The sequence below is a fragment of the Labrus mixtus genome, chromosome 8, assembly GCF_963584025.1.
Source record: "Labrus mixtus chromosome 8, fLabMix1.1, whole genome shotgun sequence".
In the NCBI taxonomy this organism is placed as follows: domain Eukaryota; kingdom Metazoa; phylum Chordata; class Actinopteri; order Labriformes; family Labridae; genus Labrus; species Labrus mixtus.
In genome coordinates this window covers 21321971-21341508 of record NC_083619.1, presented here as the reverse complement: position 1 = coordinate 21341508, position 19538 = coordinate 21321971, and the positions used below count along the sequence as shown (strand labels likewise).

The following is a 19538-nucleotide window of genomic DNA, read 5'->3' as shown; positions in this document are numbered from 1 at the left end:
TTTATTTATATCTTTGGAAAGCTGAACAACACATTTACCTTGAACCTTGAACCTTGAACCGTGAATCTTGAAGAGTAACTTTTTAAATCTGTTTTATAGCTAGCCTTCAAAGTTTATACCCCAACCACATGTGGTGAACATGTGCAGATGAAATATCTGAGTGAACATTAAACATGTTGTGACATTTGCTGTGACAACATAAGATTATCAAATATAATCTGTCTTTCTATGTGTGTGAATAACTCTTCTTGGCATATCTAAGGAACTGTACATCTGATCCATCATTTATTAGATCTTTGACCTTAAGTTTGGACAGTGTTGTGCCTAAAGGAGTAAAGTGTAAATCTGATGAGGGGTTCACAAAACTGCCAGAGGCAGCCATATTGTTATTTTCTCAGCACCTTCTGGAGACAGTTGGTCTGCTCCAAACAGACCAAGTTAAACTTAACTCTGAGAGGGGGAACAAACTTCTCACAATCACTAATAAACTTTCAATTAACATTTCAAGAAAACTGTGTTCCTCAAGAGAGTGTTACAAAATGTGTTTATGTACCAAAAATATCAGCTGGGAAATTGTAAATTAAAGCTGATTTAGTATTATATCTATTAGAAAAAAAAGTCAAACAAGGACATTGATGGTAGATTTTAGGTTGGAAGTTGTTCTTCTCATGGCAGAAAGCCGTCTCAAACTGTATTTCATACATACTAAAATACTCAAAACAAGATTAGTATCTACTCTTTAACCGTTGGATGAAAACTGAAGTGAATTGTGTAATGGATACCATTCCCAAACATAATCAATTTTAACAGGATCATTCTGTCCCTGTCCAATAAAATGACCCAAAAAGTAAAAGTAATACTGGTTGTTAAAAAGAGAGAAGACAATCTTTGCAGAGACACAGGGAGGTTTTAGAGATGTTTGTTTCTAATGCTGCAGATCAGAGTAGTAATCATATTCTGCCCTCAGCTAAGTTCCTAATATGTAAAAACATAGCTGCTGGTTTTACCTTGACCTCTCGCTCTTGAAGGCCTTTGGCTGAGTGAGCTTTGACGTGCTTTCGTAACGAGCTGGGATCAGTGTAGCGTTTGGTGCATCCCGGGATCTGACAGGCGTACGGCTTCTGTGAATGAACAGCAACGAGAAGAGATCATGTTTCAGCAAAAAGACATGTGACGCACAACATGAAAAACATGAACCTCTCTCTTTGTGTTCACTCCATGGAAACTATTATCAAGGTCATTTATATGCCATTTTACAACAGAAGGTTGCAAAGTGAAATGCACATTCCTTTAGTACAAAAACACAAGTGAAAACATGTATAAACATCCATTGATACATGATATGTCTATACACAACCGCAATATAACAATTCTGTCCTGTATTTCTTCTTTTCAAGGTTATTTCTGAATATCAGGCCTTTATTGATATAGCAGTGGATAGAGTATGAAACTGGGATGAGAGAGCGTGTGGAATGACATGCGGGAAAAGAGGCGCAGGTTTGAGCCGAACCCGTTTCATCTGTTAACATGGAGGAGGTGGGCTCAATGACCTGTACTGCGGCCAGTCAGTAGTGGGAACTCCAAATGTTTGACTTCACTTTTTGTTTGGAGCTGAAATGTTGTCCATCTTTTTATACAGTCTATGCTCTACATACCTACTCTGTACACTGACACATGTTAAGGTCAAAACACTCACCCCACAATACTTTTGTGGTTTATTCCGTCACACTGGATATGATGTCAAACCCAAAATATGTGTTTACAAATATAAGCACAAGTTCAGTTGAGTCACATCCAGAGTGTTTGCATGTGTGATGCTGAACACAGTAGTGCTGTGTATTATACACCCAAACATTTAGGATACATGCTGCAGATGTAGTTTACTTAGTGTGACATCTGTGCTAACAGAGAAAGGAAGCACATGTACATTGTGTCAACATTTTACATAATCTACTCCTGAGACGAGAGTAAAGTATATTTACCTATCATCTGCAGGCTTATAGAGGAAGAGAGAGAGAGAAAGAGAGGAGAGTTAAGCTCAGTGCACAGACATTCTCCAGTTAAGCGTAAATACATATATTTAAAACAAAAACATGCATTCCATATTTAAATGAGAATGAAATGACAAAATTCCTCTGCTTTTTCAGATTTCCTTTAATGCTTAAGTGTGATTTTATTTGAAAAGTAAAGACATTATGAAAAACCTCTTGGAACATGCGTTTGAGTAAAGAGAAAGTGGTGAATTCAGGGATCAGCTGTAGAAAAGAAGTGAAACCGTGATACGCTGTTTGTTGTCAATAATAATTAAAATGTGAGAGACAAGTGACATGTTTGCAAAAGTAAAGCAGTAAGTCTGACATCTTGTCTGTGACACAAAAAGAGAATTTATTCAGAGAAGTGATTTCCAACTTTTTTTTTATATGCTCATTTGTCTTTTTTTGTAATTACTTACAGATGCTCTTTAGCTACTCTTTCAAAGATGTGACAAAGAAGAGAGTAACCTCCTGCAGGGTCTTACGTCACATGCAGAAGTTGGGCAATGTCTTCGTCTTATGAAATAGTCCCCAAGAGGTGAGCTGCATGCTCTAAAGGGAAAAGTCTGAATTAAGCTTGAACCTTGACGATCCCTGTGTGCACATCTCAGTGCTGTCAGCTGCTAAAAATTAAGACATAAATTAATGATTAATGGCACGTCAGTCTGCATGCTCTGTGTGTATGTCAAAATTATACAAATATTGAAAGTGATAAATGGACAGGGATTAAACAAAGCCTTCCTGTTCAATGTTGCAATTCAAGATGTTACGAGTGTGAAGCTTCAACTCAAAACAGCAGATTTAAATGTTCTCTTTAGCTGCTTCATCGCTAAAATCAGAAGAGAACATTTAAATCTGCTGTTTTCTTTAGTCACATATACGCATACAGCATTGGTTGATTAGTTTTCAACATTTGCTTAGTTATTCTAAGTAGGAAGCATGTAATGTAAAGGTAAATAACCTGCAGGAAATGGTGTGCAGTAATTGTTTATACTCATTAAAAAGCTCCAAACATGCCACATGTTGAAGTACTGTGAGCTGCAAATGGTAGTTTAGACATTGCAGCATTAGAATTCATTTGGGGAACAAATCCTTCATAACAATATTATTCATAACATTAGTAACACAATACAAGTTATTTAGTCAAACCTAAACAGCTTGAACAGACACCAGTCTTTTCCTGGCTGGATGTTATGCTATATTCAGCAATTATTTACATTCACTTCTCCACTGGGCCTCAGCAATGGCGCCAAAAGTGTCCGATTCTTGATTTGTGACGCATCTGCAAAGCCTCTATTAGCCAGCGTGAAACCACAAAAAGGAGAAAATAACTCTCTCCTCTCGTTGTAATAACACTGGAGTGCATCTTAAAGCTCCATCTCACCCGTGTAATGAGAGATCTGATTTGCTGGATTAGCGCTAAGTCCCTCGTAGCTTGTCAGCAGGAGTAAAAATAACTGTGGTTTTTGTAGAATAAATCCGCAGCAGGTATGCAGTTTCACAATCCTACAGAAAGCTCAGACTGTATATCAGGGAGCTTGCAGAAAGAGGGGGGGGGGGGAAAGAGTGGAGCAGTGGCACTTTAAATTAAAGTGATTTGATGTGTGTTGAGTGCATTGCGTATTCCCGCTCATCACAAAGCAAATAGAGTTATCATCGGGGTATCTACGTTTTTAAAGCCTGCAGGAGAATATGGTTTTATACCCTAACAGACATAAAACGTATCTTGGCTTCATCTGTGTGCTCAAGTGATAGATGTTTATCATTTAGACATAGAAGAGATGATGTAAATGTTCCTAATGCCTTTATGCAGACAGGGCCCTTAATGGGGAAAAAAGCAGCAACTCCCTTTGGCATGGCACTCCTTTAACATGTTAAGACCCACAGTGCACTTTTTTTTTTAAATAATCAAAATGGACTAAACATGAATAAATGATACTGTGATTCTAATCTCCATCCTTGTAAATATCTGATTACCCATAATGGACCAGATCGTTTTTGGCTTTGTTACTATAGCTTCCAGCTGGTAGTCTCAAACACAGATGAGGAGCAAGCTAAAAAGTCTGTCTTTAAATGACTTTCTTTACAACTCAACATACCCAAGATGTATAATTTCCTAGCATGAAGGTTTAGAAGTCACTTTTCAACACCTGTGCTCCTGAAATACTTACAAAGACCCATTTGTGGACTGTAAGGTTTAAGATAGTTGTTCCTCCTTGAATAAAAGCTGCAATCCCACAGTGTCAAAATACCGTATTACATGTAAAAGTACAGCATTTAAATTTGTTCTTCTTAAAAATTACTACCTATGCCTACAGGTGTTGATAGATTTATATGTTTTTCTTGTACATCAACAACATTTGTTAGCTGCTCATGTCTTGGAATGCCATTACAGTATAGCATCCACTGACGGTCTGAAAAAAGTGATTCAATTTGATTTTCATGATTTTGAGAATTAAAAAAAGATATTTGGTGGTATCTGCGTGTGGTTTGGTCTGATTGTGATTCTTTCCCCTGGTACTATGGTCATTGCTGTCAGTCACTTCCATCTCTGACATGGCGCTTTGAATTGTGGGAAACAGTACGCGAGAGTGGTCTGATGCTTACAGTAACTTTTTTTGACTATTTTACTTATCTTTGGCATACTGTGGATCTTGCATTTGTTCTTGTACTCTCATGCTGCATACTGCATTTTGGCCGAATGTACTAGGCGGTTTCGAGAACAGCCCAAGAGTATATATATATATATATATATATATATATATATATATGCTCCCCACACATGGTCTTAATCAAGGCCAAATCAGCCAGAAACACACCTGACTCTGCACTGAGTTGATTCCTTCAACAACCTCAGTGAGAAGCAGAGAGAATGATCTCACACACGTCTACATCAGTTTCATCATCTAGACTACTTCATTTTAAATTCTGCTGCCTGTTAAGCAAGGGCAAAAGCATACAATGACAAGAAATTGGGTTGAGTCTCAGTTTAATTCATTTAGGCATGCATGCTGTATATACACCAATAACTACTTTTTGCATTTGGAATAAACCATATTTACTTATTAAGTGAAATTCACCATTGAGTTAGAAAGCTACCCTCCACTCCACACTATAGGTTAGCAGCATAGACTGCACACTAGGTCAGCATAGATGTAAATATAATATGGAATAAGACATGTGTAGTGTGGATGGCTGTATGTGCACTGACCGTGTCCAGATGTGTGCGCTGGTGTTTGGCTCGGTCACTGGAGTTACTGAAGGCTTTCAGGCAGCCGGGGTGCTGGCAGATGTACGGTTTCTCTCCTGTGTGGCTCCTCAGGTGTATCTTCAGGTTCTCCAGACGTGAGAATGCTTTGGGGCAGCCCTCAAACTGATGGGGAAAATATATAATAACAACAACATAAGGGTGATGAATATGTACGTTAAGTTTGATTACTTTATTGTCCTTTACTTTTCTATCTTCTTTTATGTCCATTTTAAATGTGTTGTTAGTGTAGGACTGTTCTTATCAATATTTTGATCGTCACTATCTAGAATATAAGTGTGTGTGTGAGGGGGGACCTGAGAATTATTAACTCAGTAGTTGCCGTTAGCTCTATGAAGTATTTTAGGGTTTTTCAGCTCATTATTTTGTTTTCCTAACACACAATTTTTCTTTTCTGGTCACTGGTGAACATAGTGAAGCATTTAGAAGCTAAGACAGATGTTTCAGATTCTTCACCAGATGGTAAAGATCAATACAGAGTTAAAAGTGAGTGCTACTCAAAATGAATGATCCTGTTGTTCCATAACTCCTGGAGAGTAAATAAGCATCTGGTTGCTTACACGCTCACCATTTCTACTTAAATGGTGACGATACGTCAGTACCGTGTTAACAGCTTGTATCTGCTCTCCCCAATTGCCCCTAAAAAAGTGGCTTTCTATAGAAAGGTCTGTCATGTTGACAGGAATATGACTATCATTAAGACAAGTTTGATAGCTCTTTACTTTAAGCACCCCATGTTTTTGGTGTAAGTTTGAGTAAGCAGAATATTCAGCCTACTACTGTTTAGTTCAGAAAGGAGTAAATGCTTGGTTTCTTGCTAAAATGAGGTAGAGAAGCTTTATTTGTAGGTTGTCCCATGGGTGGGTTTCACAGCTGATGATAGCAACGGGCTAGCGTACTGCTACAGCTTGACGCAGTGGTAGTTGGTTTTACTTTGTTGGCATGTGGTCATTTGCTGATATCAGACAGGTTTTCATCTAAATGTATCACGAATTTTAACCAAAAATTGAGAAAATGTGAATTTATATACATTTAAATAAATGACTGTTATGCAACTACTCAAGCATCAAGATAAGATGTAGAGGACATTTATACTCCAATGAGCTTATCAGTGCTGAAAAAGAGGTCGTTTGGGACACAGAAACAACTTTTAGCCTTCTTGGTCGAGTCGACACATTTTATTAAACACCAGTCAGTGGGAATTACTTGCTTGCACTTTGATTTAATTTTTTTTTTTTTTTTTTTTATGGTGAGACATGTAAAAAAAAAAAAAAAAAAAAGACATTCATCACGGCTGGTCTTCTGAGCAGACCCCTTGGCATTAATATGAAACTGAAGAGTCTGCCACAGCAGTTTAGCTGGAGCAGATAATGTGAAGATGTAAGGCTGACTCCTGCAGCTGAGAAGCTGGTTTATACTTTGGTGAGGTGAATAGCAGCTTTCAGGACTTAAGCCTCTGTACATGGGGCACGCGCACTAACTGCTAGGCTACTAAAGTCCATCATTTCATTGGACCTTTAATGGCACAGTTAGTATATGTGTGAGTATTAAAATATATATCTACATGACTTTTAATAACCAAAAGAAATAAAACCATCAATACTTTTATCTTGTAATACAAATCACATTTAAATCCTCTCCTAATCTTCAATGTGTTGGCCTGTATCTAACACATAATAAAACCCCATTTTCACTTTACTGCTGTAGATCTCTGATCCAACAGAACTCGCTGCTGTAGAGGTAATTCATCACATTTATATTTATATTGAATCATAAACTTCAGGTAATAGCTGATTTCCATATAGCAAATTGGAACAAAACCACCCACACACACTCGCTCTCTCAAACACACACACACACGCACTCTCGCGCACACACACACACACACACACACACCAGCTGTGGTAGGTTCTGGTAAAAGTGTTTTCGTTGGAGTTGAGCCAGACAAGAAGCAAATATCAGAGTGAGCAGGAAATACAGCAGGCTGTACACCAAAGCTTTACAGAAACTACCTCTTTTTAGTTTTGGGCTTTTTATGGCTTCATTAGAGAGACGGGTCAGTAGATAGAGTCTGAAATCTGGGTGAGAGAAAGTGGGAAAGGAGCCACAGGTCAAATTTCAACCTGGCCCCCTGCCTGGAGGATTACAGCCTCTGTACATGGGGCGCGCAAACTAACTACCAGGCCACCAGCGCCCCGAAACTTCTATTTCAATATCAGATCTCACAGACTTTCTGTGAAGTGTTTTTGTGTTTAAACAGAAATATTTTTCAAGGTTTGATTTCAATCCTGCTGGAGCCCCGACGAGATGATCACAAGAAAATACATTAAACATTTTTACAACATCAAATCTTTCTTAATTCACTTTTTGTGGTGAATAAAATCTCAGATTTAGACTGTTTTGAGGATCAAATAAAAATGATCCAATTTGTCCACCAGACACTTAGAAGGAAACAAGGCTAATCTTCAAACACAGAGTCATTAAGACCCAAGATGAAGGCATGGTGTTTTTTTTAAAGGATAACATGACGTTTAACATTTGGATAACATTAATGCCCCGTATTTAGATTTGAAAGTAGTGCAGATTGGTTTCTGAAACGGATGTTTTGCAAATCTTCAAATGAGAAACATGAGAACAGTGTGTTTGATCCAAACTAATCCAAAGGAAAATATGGAAACATTTCAGGCTTTTATTAGGTTGTGCTAATGAGTCAGTAAATGTCAGTCACCTCATTTAGTTTACAAAGTTCATGCATAAAAAAACACTACATCATTCTCACTAATTAAGCCAAGGTTTAAAATCGCCCTGAATAAACACAAAACAAACAACAAAAAACGAAAAACAGTGACTGATAAATCCAGCCCTCAAACTCTTTAATACACATCTCTGAGTGTTGGCACGCACATATTATAGATTAAGTCTCTCCATGTTGTGGGAAACAAAATAAAACAACAGGTTTAACAATGTGCAGCTTTATATGAACTCAGTAGTGAGGACAAACAGTTTGAGTTGTTTCAAAGGAAGAGAGGCTTAATTCCCCTCTAATCTGTCTTTTCGGATTAGCCCATGGCTACTGTAGTTAAAATATTATTCAACAATCAAACAAATGTAACCCTACCCTCACCAATAAATATGGCTCCTAAATAGAAACAGATTTAGAGAAGTCTCTGACAGAGGAAGCCTTTGAGAACAAATTAATTTCAGCTTGGTAACTTTATGTTCTTTGTTTCCTCACCAAGACAGTTTACAGAACAGTCTTTATTAATCCAGGAGAGTAATGTTTCCCTTTGAGATTAAAAAGGATTAAAGTTTATTCTGCACTTCAAATGCGTCAGTAAAGCCACTTGTCATGTTTCCAATTCTACTCTTTTGATTCTTGATTGGTTGATGGTCCATTTATAGAGGAGATTTAGATTGTGCCTGTGCTGTATTGTTTGCTCCCCTCCACAGGGACTGCAGAGGGACATTAGTAATAAATCAAATGTGGTGCATGCAAGACCACTTTCCTACTTTTGAGCTCAAACAGATTCTTTTATTACACTAAAATCAATCAAATTAGATGTGTTCAGTACTTTCGGGAGGACGCTGGCGATTATTTATGGCATCCTCAACAAACCCCGTGAATACCTCAACACCAACAATGACAGGTGACATTAACTCCTGCAATTAATGTACAGGAGAAAAGAATGTGATTTGTGTTTTCTCCACCTGACATAACACCAGAAAAAGAAAAGAAAAACATTTGGTTTTAAAAGCATTACAGACAAACAGTTTAACACTCCAATCAAACCTTGTCGTCTAGTACACCACAGTTTTTACCTGCTCAACTCATGACACTTAACTCACAACTTGATAGGATAGGATGGGATGAGATACGATAGGATTGGATGGGATGGGATAGGATAGAATAGGATGGGATGGCTTATCACATTCACAAATTCTCACCACGTTCACACACTGATGTCAGAGGGTACTATGTAAAGTCAGTATTAACTAATCCCATTTAACTCATTGAAAAGCTATGCTATCAGGAGTGATTTGGATTGACTAATGACACTATGACTTGAGAACTGTAAGAGCTGGGATCGGACCGCCAATCTTCGATCATAAGACGATCAACTCTAACACGGAGCCACAGCCACCCCTTTAGCCTTATTCATGTCATAAAGGCAGGGAAATCTGTCACGGGCCCTGTAATGTCCTTAATTCAAATATCGATATTTGGCAGCAGTGATTCTATTATTTAATCACATGGGTCAGGAACAAAAGTTAAAAAGAAAGATAAAGGCCTTAAAGAAGCTCAGCAGGACACAACGTGACTTTGTTGTGATAAAATGGGATATCACGTCACTAGATGTTTAATATTTTAACATGGAGCATAAAGCTCCCATCATCTTAACCAACTAGACCTATTTTAACCTCTTGTATAAACCTCAAAACCAGCAGAGGCGTTTTTGTACCCAATCTTACACAAACCTTTAGTTGAGAGTTTTAAAATTGTCAAACTCTTTTATTCTAATACTTCTGGCAAACTTTGACGAAAATAAGCTGTCCTGTCAGATGGAGCATCAGTTAGAAAATGCATTCACGTGTTGCTCTAAATCGCAGCCACGAACATCCTGAAAATAGTCCCCAACAAAAGGGCTCTTTACCTCTGTTTGCTAAATCAACAGTGCCCCAAATGTTAAAGCTAATTACAGAATCTTTTTACAAACATGACATTTTTGACCCTCTTTCGATAATGTGCAGCTTCAGGAGCGATTGACTTGAAAGACAGACATAGTGGAGTAAATACAGAGAGAAAATAAGACGCTGTTGGTTCTGGTCTTTTAATGGGATTTGTTGACAGAAAGGAAAATATACAGCATCCGAAGATTTATCCTTAAATGTATCTAGAAGTCATTTCAGCATCATAAATTATGAATGATTGCTCTACCACTGGGATTTCAAAATGCTTTGGGAACATGTGTTTATAACCTGAACAACACCTGTCTGATCTGAGGCTCGACATTACGAGCTGGTAAATACAGCTGAATTCATTAACCAACACTGACTGCATTCATGAGAAATACAGTTTCCATTGCAGCACCAGAATGACTTAATTTACATGTTTTGGCCTGAGCACTTTATGAAAAATGAAATGACGTGACTCACATAGTTCAAGTGTGTCTAATGACGATGTTTTTGCGAAGATGTTGATTTAATTTTATTAATCTGTTTGCGAGCAACTCGCCACAGACATATATTTACAAGCTGGCAGCAGATTAGGTCATTTTAATGAACTAATTCAATTAAATAGGAAGCGTGTCTTTGAGTGCAAATTTCTGAATTATGAATCGGAGTCTCGAGTTGCTGACAGCAGCCTAGTCGCTGGGGAATGACACAGAGAGAGTTAGTCACTGTCAGGGATGTGGATTTGGAAACAAACTGAAAGTCACCAAGGGATGAACGTGTTCAAACAGCACAAGAGGTGTTTCAGAAAAATCTGTCGTACACAGTATTCTGTTATTTTGAGTGTTTGTGTAAATTTCCTTTGTACAACTTGTTGGTTTGAAAGGAAAGACAGTGAATTTATATATGGATTTGAAAAAGGAAAAAGGTCGTGCTGGCCAGGTGATACTGTATGTTAAACACACTTAAAGCTACATTGAGAAGTTTTTTTAGCAGGTTATTAAACTTAGTTAGGTTAGACAATGATGTGCTGCGCCCCTATGCAAAGTATCGCAGTAGCAAAGTTATGTTAGTCTTCTTCGGTTCTGTTCTAATAAAATATGTTAATGTTTGATTGACGAGACAAAGGCAGAGAGACTCACCATGCATTTGTTGGGTTTTTCTCCGGAGTGGACCCTCATGTGGATGAGCAGCTTGTAGCGAGCGTTGAAGGGTTTGTGTCGTCGCACGCAGCCAGCCCAGAAGCAGGAGAACTCTTCCCCTTTTCGCTGATCGATGTGCACCTTCTCGATGTGCCTCACCAGCTCCTCCTGGCTGCCGTAAGTAGCACTACAGTCGATCCAGTGACACATCTGCTCCTGTTGATCCGCTGCGGGTTCCTGTCTTACAGGTCTGTTGTGTCCTGGGTAATGCAGCGGCGTGCTGTCCTGACTGTCGTGGCCTTGGAGGGGCTGGCCTGCTTGGAACAGCTCCCCCTGCTGATGGTTCATTTGAAACGGTTCCCTCTTACATGGTGAGAAATCATCTGCAGGCTCTTCTTTGATGGTGTGATACTCGTCCTGTAACTTTTGTTGTTGATGAGGAGTCTTGTTGCCTCTGGGTGCATCAGAGAGAGGCAAAGATGATGGGAAAAATAAAGAGGAAGAGGAGGAGGAAGAGGATAGAGAGGATGGTGGAGATCCAAAAGGAGGAGATGTGGCACAGCTTGTGAGCATGTAGGACAGAGGGAGGGATGGCTGGGGGTAACAGCTGAGTCTCTGGCTGTCGTTTTTAGGTTCTTTATGTGCTGTGGTAGCTAAGTCCTCCATAGTCTTATCTATGCGGGGTCCTGCTGTCTTACAGCTGAGCAGGGAGGTGAGGTCCCTACCCAGCGAAGACAGGGACATGGAAGTCCTAGGGAGATAACACATCCCCAGGCCACCTGAGTGTATCGAGGACTGACAGAAGCCACCAGAAGACAGCGGCGCCTGAAGCTCCTCAGCATCCTCAAACACACTTCCAAAACCAGGAAGGGTCAGCTGGACGTCTGGAGGCCCAAGGTCAGGGGGCCACATCCTGGGCCCTGCTTGCTGGCAACCACCAAGAGATCCTTTTAGCAGAATTCTTGATGTGATAATTTCAGGGATCCATTGGATGTAGCACCATTAACAGCATCTTTCAGTTCACAAATGGGATATGTTTTCAGCAGCTGGCATCTTCTCTTTTGTATCCCAGGGATTTGTAGTCTTCTGTCATTTGTTCCACACTAAGTCAGTCATCGCTCATGCACTGTGGGAGACAGAAACCAAACCCAAATGAGTCACCTAAAAACAAAAAAATGATAAAACAAAACACTTTCTGCAAAAGATCAAAAAACAGCTTTTATAACCAGAGGCGAATAAAGAGCCAGAATCATTGTAATGCACGGATACAAAAGCTAGTTTGAACTACTTTATATAAATATTCAGAGTTTATTCAAGTGTTTCACAACTTAAAGTGACTCCCTCTCCTGAGGGTCACAAGAAACATATGGGTCTCTTAAGATGATTATTAGGAGAGGCTTAAAAAATAAAATGTAGTACTACACCAATCTGCATCCACCCCGCACCTCACCCGCTTAGCATTCCTCCCCCTAGTCAAAATCTGGTGCATGCATTACCCATGATGCAACTAAACCTCCCATAGATCATTCAGAGACTTCGGTGTGTTGTGGTCGTAGCAGCTAACATAGCATTGAGATGCTTCAAGCAAAAATGGAGCGAGTTAGAGTTCTAGTGAGCTCACTTCTTAATCACTCCACACTTCTAAGACTTATTTTTCAAGCTTGTAGTCTGACAGAGCGTCACAATTTAGTCACAATTTAAACAGCTACCCTTTGAGCCACAAAAGCATTTACATGACTTTGCTCATATTGGTATAATTACTCCCCTACACATGTTGACAGTGACACATTTGAATGTAAGAAGTAGTGGGAGTTCTGTTTAAGTGTAGCACCAGAGTAAACTTACCACACAACGTGTCCCACCACTGTCGTCAACTGGTTTAATCTAAACCCTCTCTGGATTGATTTACGGCCATTTCGCGAAACTCTAGTATGACTCAGCTGCTGTGACAATTTGCCATGCTGCGCGAAGAGTTGAAACACACAACTCCAAATGTGTCACACTCAGTTAAATGTTTTCCCTTATTTCCAGTCATCCCCAACACTGTGTTCAATCATCAAGAACGAACGAAGCAAGATGACCAGCAGAGAAGGGTCCCAGATGAAGTCAAACCAAAACAGTGTGTCCGACTGCCTTGTCAGCAGGCTTCAATCACACAACTGTTTGAGTGCGACGCTGCTGCATTTGTTTATTTCGTTTCCTTTGAGCTGCTGTAACGTTGCTGCAGGCGTTACGGCCACCCCTGCAGCAAACAGCCAGGCGTCGTGTGGCAACTGATTGCCTGGAACCTTGTCCAGATGCCTGTTCACAGAGAAAGAGTAATGGAGCATATCTCTGCAGCGGCCCTGTGATGCAGGACAGGGTGGCTGGAACGTGGCCGGTCAAATATAAACTACTCCTGTCTCTCTCTCTCTCTCTCTCACACACACACACACACACACACACACACACACACACACACACACGGTAGCTGTACTGAGAAAAAGTCCTTGAGTTTTTATAGTGGCAGACTTGATTTCCTCTGTTCTCTGCCCTCTGCCAGATATTGATGATCTAATTTACAACAGGATTCTCGTCCCGTGTAATTAGAGACACAGGAAAGGTTCAATGAAATTTTTATGTGGATTTATTTTTTTATTTTTTTAACGAGACATGGCTATGACGATGAGTAAGTTCACTTCCGTAGTTATATTAGCTGATGAAGGAGTCACTAAGTGTAGGTTCATGCCCGTAGTTTCCTGGTATAGTCTGGTTTATAGTTTTACGATTCTTCCCGTAAATTGCTGGAGTTCCCCCCCCCCCAACCCCCACCAAAGTCATGTAGCAGAGCATTCATGGGAACTGTGGTTGAATCTTAATTAGAGAGGTTGGGATGTGTGTCTGTGTTGACAAGTTCACCAGTAATAATGATACTTGTGTAGCAGAAGTGGTTTGGTACAGTTGAAATATGATAATTGCAGCTTAGTACCTGTTGAATGTGTGAGCTAAAACCTTTATCAGAGTTTTGAGACTGTGGCCACAGTTGCAAACTAAATATTAGATTCACAAGAATACATAAAAAAAACAACTACTTCTGATCAATGATCCACAACTGGTTCAATTTTAGCATCACACCAGGGCTCATAAACATCCAGCTGAGTAAAACCCAGCAGCAAATATAGCAAAAAGGGGGGATGTTTTTCAGCACTGTCTTCTCACAAACCACCCTGGTCATCTTCCAGAAAGAAGAGTCAGACAGTAAAACTAAGAAAAGTGTCCCACAAAGCCTCAACCGAGCATGCAAACTGTATAAAATAGCAGGCGCATCTCATGTGGTGTCTTTTAAAGACTCACTTGCTGAGGCTAGCTAAACACAGCTGTGGCATTTCAGGACAAGCAAATGTGTACTTGTCTCAACAATAAGCACTCTGCTTCTTGAATTACAAACTTTTTGTGCGCTTTTTAGTTCAGCTGAAACATGAGGGGGGGAAAAAAAGGATCCTCACTGAAACAGAAAATGTGAACACACAGACAACCTTCAGTTTTCTAATCCAACCTTCCTGAATAATCCTCGATGGTGTTACAGAGGCGTCAGGGAGGATCAGCTTAAACATGCGGGCTCAAACAAAAATCGCACTGAATCACAGCTGAAATTCATCACAGGCTAACGTCAGAATCTGTATCTTTGTCAAATTAAACGTTATAGAGGAAGATGTTGCTTTTTTTATCTTTTCCTGATGAAGTGCACACGAGTGGTACAAATCAAATTTAAATATAAAAATAAAGTGGAAAAACTTCAATATGAGTTGAAGTCCTACATTCTAACACATTTTCACTGGTTTATATAATTCAAGAGTTGAGTGCATTCTGCAATCATCCCCCTAAAATCAGATGTTTATGTATTTTATTTATTTGTAATAAATGTTTCTACAATGTTTTGTGTTGTATGTATCAATAAGGTAGTCCTGCTGTGAACAAAGGCCAAAAACAACATCATCAACAATAACAAAAACAACAACAACAGCTTTAAACGCTGAGGAGTATGGCATTAGTTTTATTTTAATCAGGGACAGTGTACAGTTTACGTCTTATAGGTCACACACTCTCTTTACTGAATGAACATTATGAAGGTAAATTAGTCTTTGTTTGAAAACATGTACAATAGATTTTCAGCAGGAAGTATACGCTTGCATTAATAAGACCAATCAGACATATGGATATATGACCTTGTGTCTCCAGGTTCATCTAAAAACTGATTTGCAGTGCTGAAATACTTTTATTACATTTTTATAAAAAAAATCACGAGGGTTTTACGAGTTTGGAAATGAGAACAAGCGCTGTAAAGCTGAGTTTTTAGATTTTTAAATACATGAGGCACATTTTTGAGGGGTAGGAATACCCTCAGGTGCAGTATATCGGAGGTTAGTACAATATGTTTGCAACAGAACAAAATCTCATAAATGTGTGCCTGGCTGTCCATGAAAGAAAACATGTGGATTACCAAACTAGATTCACAAGTGTCACTTTTGTTTTTAAAAGTGACATGAGAACCGTGTATCCCGGTGACAGGGAAAGTTGGCTGCAGGGGGAAAGTTTACACTTCACTTCATAATTTGTGCCTCAGGGCCTCCACTGTTGAAAAATAGGTTAATCCTGTGAAACCAATTTTGAGAGCTGTGACTAAGCCAACAAATCACATTTTACTCTCCTCTGTGGTCATGCACCATTTTTTTCATTCACAGGAAACTGAATTAGTAACACATACTTTTCTTCTCTGCCGCCTCCTTTACATTAGAACAGCCACACAGTTAGATTCACACCTTTGGAAATGTGCAGAAAGACGAGAGTTTGCTGTAGTGAAGCACTGTGCAGGGGGACATTAGAAGAGATACATTTTCAGAGACAACTAAGTGTCACTTTTTCAAGCTGCCTGGCCAATATTTCTCAAATACGTCAGGAAAATAATCGGCAACCCTTGCAGACACCACACTACTTTCTACAAATGGCTCAAAATCTTTAATGTCAGACACAAGACGCATCTATCCATACATTTAGTCACTATGCTAATTATATTAGATTCCTCTTTATTGTCAGTGCACACGGACAAATACATCAAGTTAACATCTCCCTCAGCCTTTGCAAAACACTAATAAATCTGTTTGCAAAATCCAGGATAATTTTAGTCCAGCTTCAACAGATGTGTTGAAAATATGTTTTGCATACCGTCTTTGTTGCAACATCTGTATCATCAATATTTCAGTTCTATACCTATGTGTCCAAACCTTTATTTTTCTGAGTTCATAGTATGCAAAATCTACCAAATCATGCTCCATATGATGTCAAAATGACTAAGAAATGAAATTGCCGATGATAAATTATGGATTGCAAACACAATATGTCAATACAGATACATTTTAGGACTATATGTTGGTCTTTAAATTACAAGAAATAACACCGCAGAAACAACACAGAAAGAAGAATCTTTTTTTCTACTAAATTTTAATGCCTGAAAGTTTTTACAGGTTTGTGGTTTTTAACTGTTTATCTCTTCTTTGCTGTTATCCATTTTTCCAGAAATTTAAAATTGTGCTACAATCTTCATCGGTCTTGATAACTCAAAGAGGAAACAGAGGTAACCTGTAGCTCAGCTCAGGCTTCACTTTAAATAACAGTCCTGAGATTTAAATCCAGTTACCCACAAGTTATACAGAAGTGACAGTAATCATATTGTCACATAGAGCCCCTTTAAACATTTAACAGCTTAAATTAAATTAAGTTATTATTGTCTTTGTATGACATCATACAACAAGATTAAGTTCGCTATAGCTCTGGTTTTGGACATTTTACACAAACAATCTTTTCTGTGTCAGTTTTTAGGAAATCAGTGCACACTTTCATCATTTCACAGCTTACATATAACACACTCATCTTCAATAAATATTTGAGAAAAGGACAGATCCAAAGCAGAGGTTTTTAAGTCTTTCCACAGTTAGGATCAAACACATTGCTGAGTTACTGTTTGAACACATATCTGCCTGCTGTGGGACTAACAGCTGGTATTTTCTGTTCATACTCTGGGAGTTCAATCTAGGTCTGACTCTTCAAGGGCACGCAGAAGAGTTTGTCCGCTTGAAAACATCACGTACTTTGCGATGATGGATATGCACAACAACTCTACAAAATCTCCTGTTTTTGTTCTGCCTTTCGACCACTGTAAAAATATCAATGTGAGTGAGCGTTCAAACAGCTTGAACTGAGAAACTTAAACAAGAAGATCATGTGGTGGAGCCTTCTGAAACTTGTATTTATACTGAGTGAAGAGGCCCAACCTGAAGCTGCTGACCCGACACTAAAAGCTATACACACTTCTTACACTCAAAGAACCTCACAGACGACAAAGGAGAACAGGCTGAAGAAAGCCTGAACCTGTTATCAGAAGTATACAAAGAAATGAAATATTCATACTCTGTGCTGACTGTATATTTTTAAAGATATAAATTATTCGTTGCTATCCCGGCTTGCAATATGTGATACAACAAATTAAAATACAGGCAGCTGAGTTCATACGGCAATCATCACTGTCCTAACCCTAACCGAATTGTGCTGACCTAAATGAAATATGATAATTTTATTCACAAGTGAGGGTAAAATGGATTATGAGATTGACAGACTGGTCGGTGCAGCATCGGCAGTAATGCAGCCGTTGTACCAGTCTGTCTGGGTGAAGAGAAAGCTGAGCCGAAAGGCAAAACTTTACCAGTCAAATCTTCCAGCTTCTAACCCTCTCCTGTGGTCATGAGCTTTGATAGCGACTGAGGGTAAAGGATCGCAGATTCAAGCGTCTGAAATAAGTGTCCTCCGAAGGGTGTCAGGGCTCAGATTTAGAGATAGGGTAAGGAGCGCAGACATCTGGAGGGTGCTCGCAGTACAGCCGCTGCTCTTCCGCATCAAAAGCGTCCAGTTGAGATGGTTCGGGCATCTGATTGTGCCTCCTGGTCGACTTCCTTTAGAGATCTTCTGGGCATGTCCCAACTGGGAGGAGACCCCAGGGTAGACCCAGAGACTGTATTCAGCTCATCTGGCCGGGGATAGCCTTGAAATCTCCCAGGGGGAGCAACAAAATGTTGCTAGGGAGAGGGACATCTGGGTCAACTTGCAAACCGGCACAGGATAAGGGGAGATGGATTGGGATTTTTGTATATAATGGCGTTTTCTCTTCATGTTTTTTTACTCAGATCTAATTTATAAACTTATTTGTAATGATTTTGAGGGCACGAAGTAAAGATACCAAAATATGCATAGTGTTCATTTTTGTGACTCTTCTGTTGATTTGAAGCGTACGCTCCCAGTTGCGGAAAGTTCAATGACTCTTGCGTAATAGTCTGTTATGTTCCCCCTCACCATTCCTCGATTACTCTACTGATATGATGTATACAGCTCTGCAGGCTACGCAATTCCCCACAGAGCTGTCAATCATGGCTTTTTAAATGTTTTTATAACCTCAAATCACTTATCAGAACTAAGTTTCTCAGAAAAATGAACACTTGAACATAAACGAGCATGATAACACTTTTTAAGACAGAAACCATGTTTGAGAAAAACTTAACATCCTTTTCTATCTTCATAATTGACCCATGCCTCATCTGTTAACATATTGGAGGCAGAAGTTATGACCTATCAAAGCCAATCATTTGGGGGAGCTCCAGATGTTTTGCCTTCACCTTTGGGGAGCTGTCATGTCATCCTGTTTTTTTATAGTCTTTGTTTCAAATTAGATTTATGTCCACTCTGGCTCCAAATGATGTCACCAGCTAGTTTGTCAGTGTCACTGCCTCAGGGGGTATTTTGGCTGAGATGAGTCGCCCAATCTTTATATACAGTCAATGTTTGCAGTTACTGAAGCCATTAAATTGTTTAATATTTGCTTCATCAATTTCTCCACACCATTCCACAGACGCTGTCACATCTCACACGGTGTCAGCACTGCTATAAAAATCTCCAGTTCTTTTTGGAGATAGATTTGAACATTTGCATCCTTCACATGAAACACTCCCAATTCCACAACACTGCAGGCTACTTTGTTGTGCTGTTGTAGCCAGAAAAATGCTTTGGCACGGTTCACATTTTCTGAGTCAGTTTGGGTCGCAGTGAACTCAGTGGGAGCAGGTGAATAACACAGTCTCATGTTGCTCAAAATAAGAACTGTTATTGGATCAGAATTCATGCATGTCATGTTAGAAAGAGGCTTGAATTACTGTTAACTTTAGACACAATGATCCTCCAGAGGCTCTTCCTCTCCTGTGAGATTATTCGTGCTCCAAACAGTGCTGTGAGAAATCTGTACCATTGAGCAAACAGCAGAGTTTGGGTACCCATATTGGGTTCTTCACTTGTATTCTCTTGTGCTACTTTGTTCTTCTTCTCTGGTACATTTCAGGGGGTAAC

The 19538-nt window shown here is 39.3% G+C and overlaps 1 protein-coding gene across 1 annotated transcript in view; it reads right to left on the bottom strand.

Moving 5' to 3' along the window:
• The window catches only part of LOC132979364 (zinc finger protein GLIS1), a 54941-nt gene that overhangs the window by 23124 nt on the left and 12279 nt on the right, over positions 1-19538 (bottom strand). Inside the window, exons 2-4 of the mRNA XM_061045097.1 lie at positions 11115-12240; positions 5245-5406; positions 1008-1121 (exon numbers count right to left, since the gene is read on the bottom strand). Of these exons, the coding sequence (XP_060901080.1) occupies positions 1008-1121; positions 5245-5406; positions 11115-12026 (1188 nt within the window). The 5' untranslated portion in view covers positions 12027-12240. The remainder of the gene's footprint in view (positions 1-1007; positions 1122-5244; positions 5407-11114; positions 12241-19538) is intronic.